Source organism: Anomaloglossus baeobatrachus, chromosome 3 (assembly GCF_048569485.1).
Source record: "Anomaloglossus baeobatrachus isolate aAnoBae1 chromosome 3, aAnoBae1.hap1, whole genome shotgun sequence".
Lineage (NCBI taxonomy): Eukaryota > Metazoa > Chordata > Amphibia > Anura > Aromobatidae > Anomaloglossus > Anomaloglossus baeobatrachus.
This window is the reverse complement of record NC_134355.1, coordinates 128,447,716-128,464,742: the sequence shown is the minus strand read 5'-3', so window position 1 is coordinate 128,464,742 and position 17,027 is coordinate 128,447,716. Positions and strand designations below refer to the sequence as shown.

The 17,027-nt window shown below is 42.1% G+C and overlaps 1 protein-coding gene across 6 annotated transcripts in view; it reads right to left on the bottom strand.

Annotated features, from left to right (window-relative positions):
• SLC8A1 (solute carrier family 8 member A1) overlaps window positions 1-17,027 on the bottom strand; it is a 446,495-nt gene that overhangs the window by 29,066 nt on the left and 400,402 nt on the right. For all 6 annotated transcript variants that reach the window (XM_075339431.1, XM_075339430.1, XM_075339434.1 and 3 more), the window contains one exon: window positions 8,040-8,315. In XM_075339431.1, the coding sequence (XP_075195546.1) occupies window positions 8,040-8,315 (276 nt within the window). The remainder of the gene's footprint in view (window positions 1-8,039; window positions 8,316-17,027) is intronic.

The following is a 17,027-nucleotide window of genomic DNA, read 5'->3' as shown; positions in this document are numbered from 1 at the left end:
TGACACCAATGAGCGGCCGTTAACGATGGAAATACTCACCATAACATCCATCGTTGACACATCGTTAATTTTCAAAAAATCGCTGATTGTTGAGGACGCAGGTTGTTCGTCGTTCCCGAGGCAGCACACATCGCTATGTGTGACACCTCGGGAACGAGGAACTACAGCTTACCTGCGGCCGCCGGCAATGAGGAAGGAAGGAGGTGGGTGGGATGTTACGGCCGCTCATCTCCGCCCCTCCGCTTCTATTGGGCGGCCACTTAGTGACGCCACTGTGACGCCGCACGAACCGCCCCCTTTGAAAGGAGGCGGTTCGCCGGCCACAGCGACGTCGCTAGGCAGGTAAGTATGTGTGACGGCTCCTAACGATATTGTGCGCCACGGGCAGCGATTTGCCTGTGACGCACAACAGACGAGGGAGGGTGCTTTCATCAGCGACATCGCTAGCGATGTCGCTGCATGTAAAGCCTCCTTAAGTAGCTTGATTTTTGTATCATAATAATTACTAAAAGACTGATGTTACCATTTTACTACAGTGAATGTATTACTTAAACATCAGCCATGTATGAGGGAGTCGGAGTCAGAGTCAGGGAAATTGAGAAATCGGAGCTGGAGGTTTGGCTTTCCAAATGCATAGCTCTGGCTTTGCATTCAACACACAGAAATCCATTTTCTCATTTCTTTAGAGCCTAAACTTAGTGGGCCAAATCTCGTGATAAAGATGGACCGTGCAAAAATTTCACTCAAATCAGGTGAAAACTGTGGATTTATATTCAAAGGGATACCCCATGCAGATTGTCTGCTTTATATCTGTGTGATTATTTTTAAAAGTTGCCGAGGAAAAAATAAATAATCAGGTTGGCTACCTGGTCCTGGAATCACAGCCATTCTTCAAAATACTTTTAATACCTCAATGGTTCTTCTTACCAGCAGAAGGACTTTGGGTACTCATGGAGTGGAAATATCCAATAGACAATTATTGGAGTGAAGATGGAGCATTTATACCTCTGCTCCAAGCAATACAAGGTTCTGAAAAGCTCAGTTCTTTGGATTCAAAGCCCCATTTTCAGGATCAATAAGTTCCATCCCACTGTCCCTGATGACAGAGTGAATAGTCACGTTTTCTAATGTGACCCCACACTGTGACCTCAGACGTAGCAGAGCCGGAATCGTTGTGGGACCTCGTGTGGATTGCGTCAGACCTGCAGGGGTGTTTTGGGGTTAATAAATTTGAGAAAGAGGGTGTGTTTTGTTTTTTAATAAAGGATTTGTCTCTGTGATTTCTGTTTATATCTTTTTATTTAGTCGATTAGCAATGGGGTGGGTCACATAGTATTTGACAAATCACAGCTGTCATTAACCCTTTTTATTACCTCAAGATTATGTAACAGGTGCGTTCGCCTATCTCTACTCATCAATAGTACTGGCCAGCATATTCCCCCCTTCAAGCACAATTCAAAATCAGACTGGAAAATTAAATGATCAATCCACAAGGTTTGCAATCACAGCAAGATCTTTAAACCAAATAGCCATTGGATAGCATGGTGGCTCAGTGGTTAGCACTGAAACCTTGCAGAGCTGGGGGCCTGGGTTCAAATGGAACCAAGAACCAGACCAGAAAGGAGTTTGATTGTGGAAGGAAACCAAAGTAACTGTAGGAAACCCACTCAAACATGGTTTGTGTAGGTTTCCTCCAGTGAAACCCCAATGGTGACAGTGATGATGTCTGCAAATGTGACATCATTGGCGCTATCCAAGCAAGATAATTAAATGTATAGACTATTGTTAAAATTGGTCATGAGTTAACCATTTTGAAAGAAATCTGTCCCATGTCCAGCCAAGACCAACCACAGACTTTACACTAAATATTAGCAGTATATTAAATGGACAATTACCATTATAGAATAAATGTCAAGGGTTCACATACTAATGCATTTCATTTGCATAAGAGGGCAACAAGAATTAGTGCAAATTTTTCATGACTTGACCAAATCTGGGATAAAAACCTGTGAACTGCTTAGGCTATAGCTATTGTTTGGCAACTGAAAAATTGCTTTATGAGGAAGTCTATTAAGATGTTTAGAACGTTAAATCAGGACTATGAATAATTTATTGGATGGGAAAAATTCAATCTCCTGACGAACATGGAGCTGATGATAAAAACAGATGCATGTTTTATGTGCTTGCATTCACATTTTTCCTACAAACTGATTTGTAAAAAGAAAAGCGTGAAAAAATTCTAGATGGAGATTTGACATTTATCATGAATATTAAATATTGCTAGCTCAGGTCCTTTTGCTCAATAGAATGCAGATTTAACCCATTTACCACCATGCACTTTTCTGGGGGGAGGGGTTTGGGGGGGTTGTTTTTTTTTGTTCCCCCTCCCTCCCCCGTCTTCCAAGAGCTATAACTGTTTTTTATTTTTCAGATAACATGCTTGTTTTTTGTGCGATGAGTTGTATTTTTGAATTAAATCATTAATTTTACCATATAGTGAACACGTCAAAAAAAGCGCAATTTCACAATTGTTTTTTGGGGGTTTTATTTATTAAGTTCACTATATGGTAAAACTAACCTGGCATTATGATTCCCTAGGTCAGTATGACTACGTAGATGCCAAACATGTATAGATTTAATTTTATCTAAGTGGTGAAAAAAAATCAGAAGTTTGTAAAAAAAATAAATAAATAAATAAATAACTTGCTTTTAGTATCATTTTCTGAGACCCATAAACGTTTTCATTTTTCGTGATTTGGGGGTGGATGAGGGCTTATTTATTTATTGATACCATTTTTGGGTAGATGTGATATTTTGTTTGCCTCTTATTGCATTTTACTGTAATGTTGTGGCACCCAAAAAAGCATAATTATAGCATCTTAAATTTTTTTCCATTATACTGTTTACTGATTGAATTAGTTTGTTTTATATCTTGCAAAGTTGGACATTTCGCAACACAGGAATACCAAACGTGCATTTTTTTTATTATTTTATTTTCAATGGGCAGGGCAAAAGGGTAGTGATTAGAACATTTATGAGGTATTTTTTTTATATATCTTTTTTAAAAAATGTCCTACTTTCCATTATATTTAGGGCGGCTTTGCACACTACGACATCGCAGGTGCGATGTCGGTGGGGTCAAATCAAAAGTGACGCACATACGGCGTCACTTGTGATGTCGTAGTGTGTAAATCCTAGATGATACGATGAACGAGCGCAAAAGCGTCGTTATCGTATCATCGGTGCATTCTCCGACATTTCCATAATGCCGGTGCAGAGACAGGTACGATGTAGTTCCTCGTTCCTGCGGCAGCACACATCGCTGTGTATGAAGCCGCAGGAGCGAGGAACATCTCCTACCTGCCTCCCGGCTGCAATGAGAAGGAAGGAGGTGGGTGGGATGTTTACATCCTGCTCATCTCCGCCCCTCCGCTTTGATTGGCCGCCTGCCGTCGCTATGACGCTGTACGACCCGCCTCCTTCCTACCAGAGCGACGGTCGCAGGGCAGGTGAGCGCATGTGAAGCTGGCGTAGTGATAATGTTCGCTACGCCAGCTATCACAAGATATCGCTGCTGCGACGGGGGTGGGGACTATCGCACTCGACATCGCAGCATCGGCTTGCGATGTCGTAATGTGCAAAGCCCGCCTTACTCTTAAAGCCTTGATCATCCAATCTTCTGTGCTGTACAGAGCAGTGCATCAGCACTACCCTCTACAGCAGAAATGCTGACTTCCTATGAATAGCAGCATGAAGCCGGTGTTTACAGGAGAATCGTTATGACAGACACAGGGGTCATGCACAAAAAAAGTTGTTTTCCATCAGGAAAAAGGAAAATGAGGAATCCGTAGGGATAAAATCATTTATCCCTTACACAGGGGTCATCAGCTGAACCGTGGCTGTCATGTTAACTCATCGGCGCCCCGTGATAAGTCACAGAGCTTCCAAAGGGAGCAGGGAATGACGCACTACCCACTGGATCTCCAATCCACCCATGCTTGCTAGAGGCACATGTTCGTTGATCGGATCAGCCAACATGTGCAGGAAAAGATGTGGGCTCGGTGTGTGAGCCAGCATCAAAGCAAGGAACAGGACCAATGACATAGATCCTTTCTCAGGGACAGACAGGGAACAGTGCAGACTTGTTCCTCACTGTCTAGTAGATCATGTAAACCTTTCTTTAATATGTAGTTTATTAATTGCTTAGGTTTTTATATTGTTTTGAAGACATTTTACCTTAGCCACACATTCATATATAATAAAGGTAACATCAATTGTTAACTAATCAGCCTTGTTCACACTTTTGACAGTGCATAATTAGCAACATGTGCAGTATGATGAGCAGTTATCATGATGCCATCAAAGCATTCTCTCATCTTTTATGATGTAACTGGTCCCCAGAGATATTGCACCTGAATGCAAAACCTATGTCTACAGTTGTGCCTTTAAAGCAATCTTAACTAAGCTTGCAGTGTTTTAAGGGATACCGATGCTCCTAAACCAAGATAAATTCAAAAATGACTCAATGATTACTTACAGAATACTCTTATTAAGTGTGCTGTGTATTAAAAGCACACTGCAAATATCCAAAGAGAGAAGGCATGAACCCCCTGCGGGATAAGTGAGGGCTCATAGAGATGACCCTATTATCGGTCCGAGAGTGATATGTCAAAACATCGGATCACACTTGGATCAATGTTATTCAGTGACTCAGTGGTCAGAGGAAAAACATCTCAGCATGCACGATTTTCCTCTGATAATTGAATGGCACTCATCCGTTCATGTCTATGGGCCCCTCTAAAAAAATCGGAACGCACTCAGATGACAACCGAATGACAGAATGGAGGAGATTGAGAAACTTATTTTTAAATTATTACATCATAGGAAAACATATCTTAATCTGAACAACCTATGATTAGAGTCTGATCACCGCATAATAAACATAATAGGACCGTTTGTCTCAGATGAAAAACATACAGTCGTGTAACCGTAGCCAACTCTGATTGGAAACTATGGTGCTGGTGTACATTATAAATGCAATGTTTTCAATGCAATTTCCTAATAATGTAATTTAATGCAGATTAACAATTGAAGTCCCAGAAATTTTGAGCTCCCCCCTGAAGTCACAAAAGAGGGTCAAATGACCCTTAGTCCAAACTGAATAGAACTAACTAGAAACTAAATGGCTAAACTCAATGGAAAACAACAACCTCCTGTTCTGCGACAGTAATGGCCTTAATTACAGAACAAAAGATGGTGATTATAGGATGTTAGCTAAAATCCTTCAGGTCATTCGACCCGTCTCTGGGTTCCAAAGGTAGAAATGTTAAATGACCCCTCTCTGGGACTTCTAGTGTTAAATAAGCTGCATCAATTTTTTTTATCCTCAATGTATTGCAATATATATCAAATTATATAGCTCAGAGTACTTACAATTGCTCATTTTGCCCTTCTGCCCAGTTAATCCTTCTGTTTTCCATCAGGTATGTTTTCCAAAAACAGAGTAGCTGAATCCTTCTAAACTCTATGTAGAGACAGGAAGTCTCTTTTCTCAACATGTGTCTTCATTAGAACTATGTCAATGAGAACACTAGTTCTAATGACTCATGCAGAGAAAAGAGACTTGCGGTTTCTACATAGAGCTTAGCAGGATTCAGCTAGTCTGTTTTTATCAAGTGATGACATAGACCTAATGGCAAATAAAATAATTAACTGAGTAGAAAGGCAAAATGAGCAATTGTAAGTACACAGTGCTATATCATATGATGATTTAAGGAAAAGTTATGCATATGGTTCCAGTATGTCAGCACTTGAAGATCCATATGCTTTTTTTTATTATGGAGCTGTAAAATTTACATGTGCTGTAATATTTTGCCTTGTATTTTCAAATTATCCCCTTATAAGCATTGTGGTGATATATGCATCCATAAAAATACCGCCCAGCTCCACAACCAATGCTTAAACCAAGGTATAACCTCTCCAGGTGTGCGTATAAATACTTTTTAACACCCGTGTCCCTGCAATTCTTCACATGCGCTCCTCCTCTTCTTCTTTTTTGTGTACCTATACTATTAGATCAGACGTGCTGCCCGGCACCATATAAGTGCACCACACAGGGACAGACTGGCACCTGGTTTACAATGCTAACATTGATTGGCCTGGCGGCCGTAAAATAGACATAAAATGCATTGGTATTGCTCGATATTTTGGTCAAAATAGGCAAGCTCGGAACACATAAAGGGTCCTCATTGACTTGTGAGTCTTACTATTAGATTTTAATAGCAAAAAATAGCAAAAGGACATAAAAAAATAAAAACAAAAACACCACTGAAAAAAGGCAGCTGTATTCACCAACACAGGTCCTGTCCCAAAATTAATAAACAAGAGGTTGCGGCATGATAAAGGCAGAAGCAGTGAAGGACCGGCTGGGGTCTCTGCTGAGGCTGGAGGTTATAGTATTCATGGTACCCCCTGCTGGCTCACTTCATGAAAAAGGGAAGAGAGTGGCAGGGGCGGCAGGAGGATGCCAGCCCAAAGGGATGCTCATGCGTTTCCCTCTGGATTAGTATACAGTTCTGATAAAGAAGAGGCAGACTCTGGATTCTCATTCAACTTCTTTGCTTTATTTAGTTGGTAGACATCTTCTTCCTCTGAGACAGGGCACTTCTTCTTTCCCAGACATATCCACTTCTTTACAATTCTCACTATCCCGGCTGTCAGAGTTTTCCATCGGCCTCCTGGTTTACTGGTCCCTTTCCCTGCGAATACGGGTGCTCTGGCCATGCTGACCTCCCTCTTCCCAGGGAACCTCAGCACCATTCTTTCTTGCCAGTCCTCAAACAACAGGGCAACCTTTTCTGCTTCAGGATCCGACTGCTTTCCACTCCGTGTTACTCTGCAGCCTGCTTCTTCCTTGTCCTCTATTTTCTCACTTGTTCCCCTTCCCTCTTCCACTGTCTGGGCTGTGTTCATCCACTTCCCCACAACCAAACTATGGGGATACTGTGCCATCTAGTGGTGGATGGCAAAACTAAACCTCAACCCAAACCATTACATACTGTCAATTAACTAGTCACCCATATGTTTCTCACACCATAGGAGCCAGGTCGTCGGGGAGGTTAGTGAGACATCTGTCACCCCCTTACAGCAGCATATGTGCAACATACTGATTAACCAACCTCTACACAGCTACCAATAATGGAGGGGGTGATGGTTTAGTATTACAAATGCAAAAAAGTCAACCTAAATTTAAATAATCCAATAATTTGTCAACAAAGGCAATCCTCTTCTGTAGTTTGCTGACATAGCTGCATAGCTTCTTACAGTCAGAATTTTTTTATAGGGGATGCATCCCCTTAGACAGGGAGTCATTTATCTGGGTGAACTTATTGAATTGTGTCTGTAGCAGCATTGGCATTGGGTGAGATTTAACAAAAAATATTTACAAATTCCCAGAACAGTGATCTCAGATAGTATTTATGCAAGATAGGAAGGGTGCTGCACCACTGTATGTCACTCAGCGATAACGCATGTGTGCTCGCCGAGGGCTGGGAATTACCGTATCCTGAGCGGGGTTGCTCGTCCAGAAGAAAAGTCCAAGTACCGATGGATGAGTGAAGGAAATGAGGGACCGCACTCCGTGCGCTGTGCAGGAATCTTCAGTTTATTAGACGGTGCAGGGTAAAAAGCAGGAGAAGAAAAGTCCAAGTACCGATGGATGAGTGAGGGTAAAAAGCTGCTTTTTACCCTGCACCGTCTAATAAACTGAAGATTCCTGCCCAGCGGCATGGAGTGTGGTCCCTCATTTCCTTCACTCATCCATCAGATAGTATTTACCCCACTTAACACCATGCTAGAAATTTACCAAAAAAAACAGTGAGGAGTACATCCTTATAGAGACATAGCGCTAACCCCTTTTTTAACCTTTTTTGTGGCAATGTTCAAAGACAAGTATGTAGAAGGTGTAGCACTTATTTACTATTTGTTAGCACAGAGACATCCGTCCACTTCTATAAATATAATTCTATAACAGCACTTACCAGGTACCGATGTTCCCAGAGCTACAAAAACGACGGCAGTAACAGAATCCTTCAAGCCGACAGTACAACCAAAATGAGAAGCCAAATCTCCAATGAAGGCTGTGAGGAGACCAATCATTGTGATGGACACAATAAAACAGGCCCAACCATTCCAGTACTCCGTAGGTGGGACAAAGGCGAAGAGAACTTTCCAGAAGACGGTTAGAAAATGCATCACATAGTCGAAGCAAGATGGTAGTTTTTCCTCTCCACATTCATCATCATCGTCATCCTCCCCTATGGATAATATACAAATCAATTATTAATGTTTTTACATATTACCAGGTGAGAAACAATTACATTTATGATTAACTTGAATCCATTATCTTTGTTGTGTCCATAATATTTAGTAAGTTACCACTAATGGTGGAAGAACTCCGATGTATACAAATATACTGTGGAAATACACTGGATAATATTTAAAGAGTACCAGTTTATGCCCTTTTTGTTTTTGAAAACAGTAGTGAGTCTCAGAATGGTAATTGTTCAAAATAATACTTAACCGCAAAAGTGTTCAGAAGAGTTACTAATGACCCCGTAAAAGGACCCTATCAAAAATCGGTCCTGAAGTTTTGGGTTGTGGGATCCTGGCAGGCAGAGCTCTGAGAGAGTGAGATCTTGCTCCTCACACTAACTTAGTGCTGTCGCATACCTTACTAAGCAGTTATGGAATGGCCATATCGCATACTCGCGGCCTCATTCCCAGCTCTGACACTGGGGAGTCCTCACAGTGCACAGTGTGTGAGATGTAAGGATTCACAAGTCTGCAGTCACATAGAGCGACTGCAAATTTGTGGATTTAGGCCAGACAACCCCTTTAAAAGGGTTGTGCAGTCAAAGCATATTGATGACCCATCTATAGATAGGTCATTGATATGCGATTGGCGGAGGTCTGAAACCCAGCACACACACCGATCAACTGGTATTTGTTCTGACGGCCACCAGATGTAAACAATTTGATTGGCTCTGCAAAGTACCACCCCATTCTATATATAGCAGACACTATCAGGTACTGTACAACAGCTCCTATTCAAAAGAATAAAAGCCATTCTGCTCTTAAAGAAAAGCAGAAACAAATAGGAGCTGTCCTCCAGTATTTGCCAGAACAGAATAGGTGCTGTCCTTCAGTACTCGACAGAAAAGAATGGGAACAATAGGAGCTGTCCGGCAGTGCCCAACAGAAAAGAATAGGAGATGTCCTACAGTACTCACCAGAAAAAAATAGGAGCTGTCCTGTAGTACCTGGCTTAAAAGAAAATGATCTGTCCTGCAGTACCCGACAGAAAAGAATGGAAGCTGTCCTGCAGTACCCAACAGGTAGGAGCTGTAATCCACTAATCGGCAAAAAAGAATAGGAGCTGTCCTCCAGTACCCGATAGAAAGAAATAGGCGCTGTCCTGCAGTATAGGAGCTGCTGTCTTGCAGTACCTGACTGAAAAGAATAGGAGCTGTACTCCACTACCCGACTGAAAAGAATAGGAGCTGTACTCCACTACTCGGCAGAAAAGAATAGGAGCTGTCCTCCAGTACTCGACAGAAAAGAATAGGAGCTGTCCTCCAGTACTCGACAGAAAAGAATAGGAGCTGTCCTGCAGTACCCAATAGGAAAGAATAGGAAAAATAGGAGCTGTCCTCCAGTACCCAACAGAAAACAATGGGAAGAATAGGAGCTGTCCTGCAGTGCCTGACAGAATAGAATAGGAGCTGTCCTGCAGTACCCAATAGGAAAGAATGGGAAGAATAGGAGCTGCCCTCCAGTGCCTAACAGAAAAGAATGGGAAGAATAGGAGCTGTCCTGCAGTGCCCAACAGAAAAGAATAGGAGCTGCTGTCTCACAGTACCCAACTCAAAAGAATAGGAGCTGTCCTCCAGTACCCGACAGAAAAGAAGAGTTGTCTTCCAGTACCCGGCAGAAAAGAATCGAAGCTGACCTGCAGTACCCAACAGAAAAGAATAGGAGCTGTCCTCCAGTACCCGACAAAAAAGAATAGGAGCTGTCCTCCAGTACCCGACAAAAAAGAATAGGAGCTGTCCTCCAGTACCCGACAAAAAAGAATAGGAACTGTCCTGCAGTGCCCAGCAGAAAAGAATAGGAGCTGTCCTGCAGTTCCTACCAGAGAATAATAGGAGCCGTCCTGCAGTACCCAACAGAAAATAGGAGCTGTCCTGCATTACCCGCCAGAAAAGAATAGGAGCCGTCCTGTAGTTTCCAACAGAAAAGAATGGGAAGAATAGAAGCTGTCCTGCAGTACCCAACAGAAAAGAATGGGAAGAATAGGAGCTGTCCTACAGTGCCCAACACAAAAAGAATAGGAGATGTCCTGCAGTACCCAACAGAAAATAGGAGCTGTCCTGCAGTACCCGCCAGAAAAGAATAGGAGCCGTCCTGTAGTTTCCAACAGAAAAGAATGGGAAGAATAGAAGCTGTCCTGCAGTACCCAACAGTAAAGAATGGGAAGAATAGGAGCTGTCCTACAGTGCCCAACAGACAAGAATAGGAGATGTCCTGCAGTACTCGCCAGAAAAAAATAGGAGCTGTCCTGCAGTGCCCAACAGAAAATAATAGGAGCTGTCCTGCAGTACCCGCCAGAAAAGAATAGGAGCTGTCCTGCAGTACCTGCCAGAAAAGAATAGGAGCTGTCCTGCAGTACCCGCCAGAAAAGAATAGGAGCTATCCTGCAGTACCCGCCAGAGAAGAATAGGAGCCATCCTGCAGTACCCAACAGAAAAGAATGGGAAGAATAGGAGCTGTCCTACAGTGGCCAACAGAAAAGAATAGGAGATGTCCTGCAGTACCCAACAGAAAAGAATGGGAAGAATAGAAGCTGTCCTGCAGTACCCAACAGAAAAGAATAGGAGCTGTCCTACAGTGCCCGACAGACAAGAATAGGAGATGTCCTGCAGTATCCAACAGTAAAGAATGGGAAGAATAGGAGCTGTCCTACAGTGCCCAACAGACAAGAATAGGAGCTGTCCTACAGTGCCCAACAGAAAAGAATAGGAGCTGTCCTACAGTGCCCAACAGACAAGAATAGGAGATGTCCTGCAGTACCTGCCAGAAAAAAATAGGAGCTGTCCTGTAGTACCCGGCAGAAAAGAATAGGAGCTGTAAGCCAGTTCCTTGACAGAAAAGAATAGGCGCTATCCTGTAGTACCCAACCACAAGAGCAAATATCAACTGACTGGTAGGGGTGCGGTTCTGTCAGTATCACCAATCTCATATTGATCCCTTTATAAGCACCCCCTGTTGATAGATCATCAATATAATTGGACAACCATTTTAAGATATTCACAGATATGTGGTACGAGATCACTGGCTTAAAAAGAACACAATTTCGCATGCTACATATATGTGTTACCCCAGTGATTGTGACGTGATTTCCCAGCATGTGCCATTATTCTATTGAAATCTTCAATTGGTGAATTATGCCACAATCCTATTCATGTCTATACCTATACTTCCAGGATTTCAGGAGTCAGAAGGGCCCACATTCCATCCGATCACTAAATTATGAAACAAAGGCAACTTGCTAGTACAAGAAATGGGAATCTTATGCAAAGCCTTTGACATGATTCTGTCTGTCAGACAATGTCTCCTTCTGACCACTCGCTGAATGAAACCTTTATACACTGCGATTATCCCTAGTGTTTCCGTGACAAGCCTATAAAATCATAACAAACTAAAATTCCTTTTGCTACATCATAAAACACAGCATTGACATATAAATCTCCCAACGGCAATCCCTTTAGGGAATGATTAATTTGGCTTGTGTTGGATTGAACGGGAGGATGTATATGGGCTTTTGGGATAAGCTGTCATAATCAGGATTGAAAGGCAGCTGGCAACATCTGCACTGAGAGCCACAATTAAGTTAATCACAAAAAGAAGTATCATAAAATGAAAAATTGCTGGGAGCTCAGCCCGGATGACCTCGAACCGTCTCTGCGCACCCAGGGACACTGACTGCAAAGTGCCATTTCCAAATGCACCCGGACAGGGCTCTGTGGCATTTGCCTTTGATGACTGTAATGTAATTCGAATCATTAATTGAAAGAATCCACAGGAGACAAAACAGAACATCTGACACTACGAGCGGCATCGGGTCTTGTCCTTCACAAGTGCAATCTCAAGTTCAGATTCATATTTGAGTCAAAGTGCTGTTATTCCTAAATGTCGAGCATTTCAGAAAGAAGAACTTGGCGGCGATCAAATTGCAAGAATCATCTGGGATAATAATAACAATCTTCATTTTGGTAAATCATCAACTAGCAGTCAATAGCACTTATGACTAGGCAATAGCAGAAACAATCCAGCCACACTTCACTGTTGTCAGAGCAACTGGCTTACACATTTCTTAAAGGGAATCTGTCAACATGTTTTTTCCAACTAAAATGAAATCAGTATAATGTAGAGACAGAGATCCTGATTCCAGTGATGCGTCACTTCCTGGGCTGCTTACTGTAGTTTTGATAAAATCACAGTTTTATCAGCAGATTATCACTAAAGGACTAGCAACCTTGCTGCATCCATCCATCCATCACATTCATAAACTCTGTATAACCCCCACCCCCTCCACTGATTGGCTGCGCTCTGCCTATGCACAGTGAGCAGAGAAAACTGCTAATCAGTGGTGTGGGTTATACAGAGATCAGCATTCAGAGAACTGGTAGTTCTGCAGCAGATAAAACAGGGATTTTATCAAAACTTCAGCAATCAGATAGTAAGTGACACATCACTGAAATCAGAGTCTCTGCTCCAACATCATGCTGCTCTCATATACAGTACCAGAGACGTTGCTACCATGACATCACACTGGGCCTACAAATCAGAAGAAGAGTCGGGGCTTCCCTCAGGTAGGAAAAGGGTAACAGGCTCCCATCCAGTGAGCACAGAACACCAATGTTCTAATAATGTATTCGCTCATATTTAGTAACATATCCATAACGTAACGGCCTGTTGCTCAAGAGAATCCTGACAGCAATTCAAGAACTACAGTATCACTTAAGAAAATGCCATAAGTGTCTTTAACTAGCTATAGGTAGAAAAGTACCATAGTTTGGAGATGAAGCTACAGTGCCTACAAGTAGTCTTCAACCCCCTGCAGATTTAGCAGGTTTGATAAGATGCAAATAAGTTAGAGCCTGCAAACTTCAAACAAGAGCAGGATTTATTAACAGATGCATAAATCTTACAAACCAACAAGTTATGTTGCTCAGTTAAATTTTAATAAATTTTCAACATAAAAGTGTGGGTCAATTATTATTCAACCCCTAGGTTTAATATTTTGTGGAATAACCCTTGTTTGCAATTACAGCTAATAATCGTCTTTTATAAGACCTGATCAGGCCGGCACAGGTCTCTGGAGTTATCTTGGCCCACTCCTCCATGCAGATCTTCTCCAAGTTATCTAGTTATCTTGGTTCTTTGGGTGTCTCATGTGGACTTTAATCTTGAGCTCCTTCCACAAGTTTTCAATTGGGTTAAGGTCAGGAGACTGACTAGGCCACTGCAACACCTTGATTTTTTCCCTCTTGAACCAGGCCTTGGTTTTCTTGGCTGTGTGCTTTGGGTCGTTGTCTTGTTGGAAGATGAAATGGCGACCCATCTTAAGATCCTTGATGGAGGAGCGGAGGTTCTTGGCCAAAATCTCCAGGTAGGCCGTGCTATCCATCTTCCCATGGATGCGGACCAGATGGCCAGGCCCCTTGGCTGAGAAACAGCCCCACAGCATGATGCTGCCACCACCATGCTTGACTGTAGGGATGGTATTTTTGGGGTCGTATGCAGTGCCATCCAGTCTCCAAACATCACGTGTGTGGTTGGCACCAAAGATCTCGATCTTGGTCTCATCAGACCAGAGAACCTTGAACCAGTCTGTCTCAGAGTCCTCCAAGTGATCATGAGCAAACTGTAGACGAGCCTTGACATGACGCTTTGAAAGTAAAGGTACCTTACGGGCTCATCTGGAACGGAGACCATTGCCGTGGAGTACGTTATTTATGGTATTGACTGAAACCAATGTCCCCACTGCCATGAGATCTTCCCGGAGCTCCTTCCTTGTTGTCCTTGGGTTAGCCTTAACTCTTCGGACAAGCCTGGCCTCGGCACGGGTGGAAACTTTCAAAGGCTGTCCAGGCCGTGGAAGGCTAACAGTAGTTCCATAAGCCTTCCACTTCCGGATGATGCTCCCAACAGTGGAGACAGGTAGGCCCAACTCCTTGGAAAGGGTTTTGTACCCCTTGCCAGCCTTGTGACCCTCCACGATCTTGTCTCTGATTCCCTTGGAATGCTCCTTTGTCTTTCCCATGTTGACCAAGTATGAGTGCTGTTCACAAGTTTGGGGAGGGTCTTAATTAGTCAGAAAAGGCTGGAAAAAGAGATAATTAATCCAAACATGTGAAGCTCATTGTTCTTTGTGCCTGAAATACTTCTTAATACTTTAGGGGAACCAAACAGAATTCTTGTGGATTGAGGGGTTGAATAATAAATGACCCTTTGAATAAACTTTTCACAATTTAAAAAAAAAAGAAAAAAAAAAAGAAATAACATTCTTTTTTGCTGCAGTGCATTTCACACTTCCAGGCTGATCTACAGTCCAAATGTCACAATGCCAAGTTAATTCCGAATGTGTAAACCTGCTAAATCTGCAGGGGGTTGAATACTACTTGTAGGCACTGTAGGTATTGCTATGCCCGATATATAGGTTCAGTCTGATGCCCACCCAAACTCTGTCTCTAAATACTGTGGCAAATGGCGGATAAGCCTTTTGTCACTGAGCCATGTGCATAGTACCTTGAGACACTTGCCTCTCAAGTTAATCTTACTAATCCAAAACCAGTAATGAGAAAGTATCAAAATAACTTAAAGGGAAAGTACCTATTAGTTTTCCTATTATGCTTTTATTATCTGCTTATAGCTTTTTTTTAATCCTCCTCTGATTGACACTTCTCTGTCAATGTACAATCTCTATAGAGAGTCTGGTGTAGGTGGGGACAGCGCTCTCAGCTCTGCTACACGGCTAAAACTAAAAATTCCGATTGTGTTAAAACGGCTGCACCCAGTAATCTAAGTGATACATCATTGGATTCACAATCTCTTCACCTATATCATGCTGCTATCAGATGAGGTAGCAAAAACCTGCTGACAGATTCCCTTCAAGGTGATTCAGCTTTGACGGTCTCCATAGTTTTCTCATGTTTCCACATTCTAGCTACATCCCACCAGAATGCCTATGTTACTGACCACCCTAGAGTTCAGAAGAGCTTAAACTGCCTGCAACAAATGCTGAATTTTAATGGCTGGGAACATAGTTTAACCTAATATACTTTTAAAGATCTTACCATATCATATGACATGGTAAGTTATTAGTCCCGAAATATACTGCTCTGTTTTAGAATATAGAAGATATTACCGCTAATGTCAATAGTTCCCAATCTATCAAACTATAAATACGGTATTACTATATTAGGCACCTTCATTTACTGCCTTTTGTGCCTTGGCCCATGAAGCAGCAACTTCAATATTACATGATAAACAATATTCTATGTATCCAAAGGTCTTGTTTGACATACTATTGTTCTTGGCACAAGCGCCCCGGCCACAGGTGCAGAAGTAAAGTGTTTCCTTTGGTACAGGCTCTCTGGTGTACTGGGTGAGCTTCTCACAGCATAAAGTGGGATTTGTAGAGTGCCAAGGCAAAAAGGAAATAACAATGATAATAATAAAGCTATATAAAACTGTATTACCTTAAACTGTGCACTCGGAGACTATCTCACAACAACAATGACATCATAACCTAAATATGTCAACCAATATACCCAAGTCAGGAAAAGTGTATCCTTACATGCAAACAGATGGCCTATATTCTACTGTAATATTTTATTTTTGTACTCATTTTCTCAATTGGTACAGTAAAACTTCATAACATTGAGGATGAATTAATGTATTTAGCTCAATAAGTATAAAACTTCCTTTTCCAACTAAAGGCCCTGTCACACACAGAGATAAATCTGTGGCAGATCTGTGGCAGATCTGTGGCAGATCTGTGGTTGCAGTGAAATTGTGAATAGCACCAGTGAGGAATTAATTATAAAACTTAGCTTTTAATCTTAATCATTAAAATTTTGCAATATATTAAAAAAATACACATAGGATCACCCTGCGGGTAGCCAAAGGTCCGTATTCCCACACCGTGTCAGGGTACCTTTGGGCAAATACCATTAGGGGATAACAACGGTAAATGGTTGCAGCATTTGGTGTATGGACCCTGCAGGTGCCACACCATCTTTTGGCCCTCTACATCTTCTTCCATGCTTGGTCCCCTGAGGAGTCACTATTTATGACGAAACGCGTCGGGAGGCATGTGGGGCATTTGTGTACAAGGACATAGGTTCAGATGTGGACCGTCCTTGTAAGGACGGGAGTCAAGGGGGTATAGGGCAAGTTACATCAAGCCCGGATTTCAAGCCCCACTGTGACCCCTCCAATAAGAAATTGCTGTGTAAAGCATTGCAAGATCATCTAAATGGGTGAGACCCTTCCTTATTATTGCTTTATTTGTGTGTTGGATATCTGTTAAAGGGGTTAAAGTTGTATCTTGCTGTTAGTGTCTATGGGATTGGTATAGCCAAAATTACATATACATCATATGTTGGTAGTGGGACCACTGTCCTTAATCCCTTATACTACTTTGCATACTGACAGCTTGACCCTACTATTTCCAACACACATGGTTATTATCCCCTAATGCCATTTGCCCAAAGGTACCCTGACACGGTGTGGGAATTTGGACCTTTGACTACCCGCAGGGTGATCTTATGTGTATTTTTTTAATATATTGCAACATTTTAATGATTAAGATTAAAAGCTAAGTTTTATAATTAATTCCTCACTGGTGCTATTCACTAATCTAATTTGTGAGCATTGTCCCTGTAGAAACACCAACTGGT